The following is a 4,784-nucleotide window of genomic DNA, read 5'->3' on the forward strand; positions in this document are numbered from 1 at the left end:
GCAAAGAATGGGACTGGAGAAAAGATTTTTCACAAAACATATCTCAATTTAAACGATGTAAAATATATTCAATTTAGATATCACTATATATGTCATGTTATGTTACAATGATTTTTTAAAATTCACAAGATTGTTAGTTGTGGTTCAACTTTAAATCTTGAGAAATACATTTATAAATATAGTTCTAGATCATAAAGTCTTCATATTTTACAATTTCAAATAAAGATAAATATAATAGTAATTTAGAATTTCAAATAAAGATAAATATAATAGTAATTTAGACTGTATGTGACTTATTTAGATTTTAGTTGTATATTTCAATTACAGATAGCAAAACATCTAGTTGATAGACAAGTTTCACTGACTTAAAACCTGCAGCTTCTGCAATCATTTTGAAATCATGGAGGCTTCTCTCCTTTGCACCAGCATTCAATGCCATCATATGTAAATCAAGCTCCAATGCAGCTCTACAATCTGCATTTGCATTTGTCTTGCTTGGCAACACACAATCAAGCACAATCACCTTGCCTTTCTTAGCTAGCTTCTCATAACAATTTCTTAGTATCTTTATGCATTGATCATCATTCCAATTATGTAGCACACGCTGCAAAGCCAAAAAAAAGGGCACTATTTTATGAGAAGTTTCAGCCACATTATCTTTGTATAATTCGAATGATTAAGGTTAACAAAAAGATATACTTTCAAAAACATAGCATCTCCAGAAGGTATACTGTCAAACATACTTCCCATTTCATGCTTTATTCCTGTACCGCAACATAATAATGAGTTTGACTCGAAAATTATACAGTTAAATCTTAATAGCAATATCAAAATAATAATTTTTAATCAATTAAATAAAAATAATAATATATATATACACTACCTGGAAAAGATGGTGCATGTTGAATGACATAAGGGAGATCAAAATTGATCCCTGTAATGGAAGGATACTTGGCTACTATCATGCTCAGGGCCTTGCCAATTCCACCACCTATGTCTACCAAAACATTAATCCCTTCAAACCCATTGTAAGAGGATGCAAGCAAGTCCTCCATGAATAACATGGTAGAGGCAGCCATGGATTCCATGTAGATTTTAGGTTGAACTCCAGGATTTTCTAAAGCCAATTCTTGGGGGCTCTTACCATGACATTTAACAAAGGGCTCCACATCCCCATCTGTGACTGCCTCATGGAGAAACTGCCAGGCATCCATCAATACTTTATCTTGATTCAGGTGGATCAAGGAGCCCAAGGAGCACCCATCCTCCCTCCTGACCAAGGCTTTACCCACAGCTGTCAGTTCATATTTGGCTGGGTTCTCCATGCTCTGGTCTACATGTTCTTCAAAGACATGGTAGCTGGTCAGAAGTCTCATTATCCTGCTCAAATTCTCATAATTTGGGGATTTGCTTTGAGGCATCTCCTTCACTATTTCTTGGGCAGACATGGGCTTTGAGGCCTTGGCCATGATGTCAAAAACATTGAGATTCAGAGCAGCTTTGAGGGACATGGGTACTGAACACATTGCACACAGTTCTATTATGGCTATTCTGGGGCTCAAACTTGGTGTATTATCCATGGCAACCTTAACACAGACCACCTTTTTCTTCCACTTGACTGGAAAGAAAGTACAGAATCAATCAAATAAATTATGTTAATGCTCACCTCTCATAAAACTGAACTTAGGATTATTGAATTCAGAAATATATCAGACAGAGATAGACAAAAGTACATAGACACAAACTATTGATTTGGGACCAAAATCCAAGGTTTGGAAGAAAATAAGTTACCTGGGTTGTAGTCTATAGTGTATGCCTAGGATATAAAGAACCAGTTGACAAAAAGGGGAGGAAAATTCTGGGAATGAAGTCATTTTAGAGTCGTTGTAATGTCAGAGTCATCATTTATCAAGGAAACCAAAATAGTCCATAAATAATGGAAGTTTGGTGAGCTCACAATTAAAGTGATGCATACTGGTGAGGCTAAAACATTTTCTAATATAGATGAATTAATTAAAGTTTGCCTTCCACCGTTTCTCACAAAGTTAAGTTGGTATTTTAAATTATGATTGCATTTAGTAGCATATGTATTAATCATTTTTTTTTAATGAATAACTGTAGTATTTTTTATTTAATGTAGCTCATCTTTTTTATTTGAAAAAAATTCTTGTATAGATATTAATGTTATTCAACAATTTGTGTTTATTTGAAAATGAATGAATTTTGATTTTTTTAAAGGTGTCTTTCAACATGTTAGTAGTATGCAAATAAGTTGGTATTTAAAATAATGATTTGTACTCTTTATCAACATATGTATCAACCAATTCTATTATATGGATAGTTACAATATTTAATGTAGTGGTTTACATTTATTGTAAGTAAATCAAATCTGTTGCATAGATAGCAATGTTAATAATTCCTTAAAAAAATAAATGTTATGTTTACTTGTTTTTATTCTATTGTGCATAATATAGATACATGCACAATAAATGTACACATATATTTACCAAGAAACCATGGCCAGTTCCTACCTATAAATGTTATATTAGTTATTGTTTGATAGCATTAGTTATCTAGATAATTGTTCTTTTTTGATGCTCTCTGTTCTATATTTGTCACATAGCTTATTAAATTCAAAATTGCATTCAAGTAGTCAAGTTAAATTTAAAAAACTGAGATGGTCAATATTATTTGAAGCATCTTACACCCTTCTTTATAATTCACAACCATGAATTTTGATAAATAGCTTGTTGATTTCATATAAATAGTAAAAAGTTGTTATTAATTAGAATTATTATACATATATTTAAAATATTTGTATATATTTATTTTTATATAATAATAATGTATTGAATATTATACAAATAATAGCATTAGAATACAATTCAAAACATAAAATATGATCACTTGTAAAAATAAGATATGATAGTTATTGTAAAGACAACATAGATAGGTATGTTATAAATTAATATTTAATTGGATAGATATGAATGATAACATAATGTTAAAGTCAACAATCTATATTTATGATAGTGTGTTAAAGTCAGCAATGTATCTTTTTGATGATATATAAAATAATCAACAATGTATATTCACCATGATATGTCTATAAATTATAATAAAATATTATATCAAACTACACTCTGCAATCTAAATGTCCAATTATCTAGCACATTATTATCATATCAAACTACACTCTGCAAGCTAAATATCCAATTATCTAGAACATTAGCTACAGTGCTTGAAATTGGAGTTAATCAAAATTTCAGACAAGATATCTTGAAAAGGGAATGGGACTCCAACAGTTATCATTTTTAACCAAATAAAAAGAGCATAACAGAGAGAAGGGAAAAGTATTTCACTTTGTAGTAGTTTAATATAAATAAAATTTTAATTTTCTCCAAAATACATTCACCGTTTGAAATAAAAATTTCATCAGCTGTTGCAATACTCTTTGTAGGATTGTTGCAAAACTCTTTGTAGGATTGATGCCCATCCCTGTGATTCGAACTGTTGCACCATGAACACAACAAAACTAATTGGTGATGGAGCCTTCAGAAGAGGGACATGGGACATGGGAGTCAAGAGCACTGTGGCAAAAAAAACATATCAGCGTATTAAATAAATTGACAAATTTTTAGATAAACCATTTAGAAAGAGGGACATGGGAGTCAAGAGCACTGTGGAAAAAAAAACATATCAGCGTATTAAATAAATTGACAAATTTTTAGATAGACCATTTAGAAAGGGTTGTTGCAAAGGATTAGTGACACCAATTTATAGAGACAGCACCCAAAATTCCTCTTTGGATTTCCAACCAAAGTCTTTGTCTTTACAAATTATATAAAAACATTTCTATAAAGCACATTAAAAGATACTACAATATTTCATATTAGTAAACCTTCAAGACATATCTCTCAAATAAACTAGAAAACCAAAAAGTAAACCAGATCTTCAAATTGCTTCCATATAACATAAGTACTGCAAATGATACAAACTGTTATGATTTTTTTATTGTTGGTTATTCAGTGCAATGCCAATATTTATTACAGTGGAAGCAACAAGAAGCGGAAGCACCAGTATAGAGCCAACAAAAATAGTTGAAATTAAAAATCGAAACAATAAATATTTTCATACTTCTTTTCTCTTTCTCTCTGCCAGTAGTCTTGTTGGAAAGGACGTGTCTATTCTGGCTTTAAAAAAGCAGTACGGATTGACTAACACGCGTCCATTTAGCAATAAACATATCACTATCATGCTATAAGAAAGGTCTGTTTTGGAACCGTTGGAAATAACTGTCTGCAACGATGATCAAATAGAGAGGTGACAAAAAGTAATGAAGGCAGAAGAAATAGAGAGAAACATTTTGGATTGGACAAAAGACTAATTAATACACCGAAAGGCTTCACAAAAATTGATGTGCACGCATTAAGCAAGAGAGGATGTTTCAGACATTTACTGTAGCATTCATATTTTAAAATTAAATGTGGGAAGTGCATATACAGTAAAATGTACAATTATAATAGTTCTATGTATTCAATAGATATACAGCTGTCAAAAAAATATATAAAATATGCATTGAAAATACATCTTAACAAACAATATTTTATTTAGATTCTTTGGGATCTCATTGAATGAGATAAGATTTTGGTATAGGGGAAGAGGACCAGTAGTAGTCATACCGATTTTTTTTAGTTGTCTTTGTATGCGACTTAACTGCTTATTAATTATGCGCACAAAGGTCAAAAAGTACACATTTCAAAGTGTCGCCTGATACCTAACTA

The 4,784-nt window shown here is 31.0% G+C and overlaps 1 protein-coding gene across 1 annotated transcript; it reads right to left on the reverse strand.

Annotated features, from left to right (window-relative positions):
* Positions 1 to 220: 220 nt before the first annotated feature.
* On the reverse strand, positions 221 to 1,820 carry LOC131051523 (flavone 3'-O-methyltransferase 1). The gene is made up of 3 exons (XM_057986093.2): positions 884 to 1,820; positions 700 to 764; positions 221 to 604 (listed from the first exon to the last, which is right to left on the reverse strand). Exons 1-3 carry the CDS (start codon positions 1,578 to 1,580, stop codon positions 305 to 307), a joined length of 1,062 nt encoding a protein of 353 aa, XP_057842076.1. The 5' UTR covers positions 1,581 to 1,820; the 3' UTR covers positions 221 to 304.
* Between the last annotated feature and the right edge of the window lie 2,964 nt (positions 1,821 to 4,784).

The sequence above is a fragment of the Cryptomeria japonica genome, chromosome 11, assembly GCF_030272615.1.
Source record: "Cryptomeria japonica chromosome 11, Sugi_1.0, whole genome shotgun sequence".
NCBI classification, from domain to species: Eukaryota; Viridiplantae; Streptophyta; class Pinopsida; order Cupressales; family Cupressaceae; genus Cryptomeria; species Cryptomeria japonica.

Excerpts from the sequence above, each read along its gene's own strand:
- LOC131051523 (XM_057986093.2), bottom strand. The coding sequence starts at position 1,580 with ATGGATAATACACCAAGTTTGAGCCCCAGAATAGCCATAATAGAACTG. Across the intron at positions 765-883 it reads ACATGCACCATCTTTTCCAG|GAATAAAGCATGAAATGGGA; the intron begins GTAGTGTATATA and ends GTTGCGGTACAG. Across the intron at positions 605-699 it reads GAGATGCTATGTTTTTGAAA|CGTGTGCTACATAATTGGAA; the intron begins GTATATCTTTTT and ends TTGGCTTTGCAG.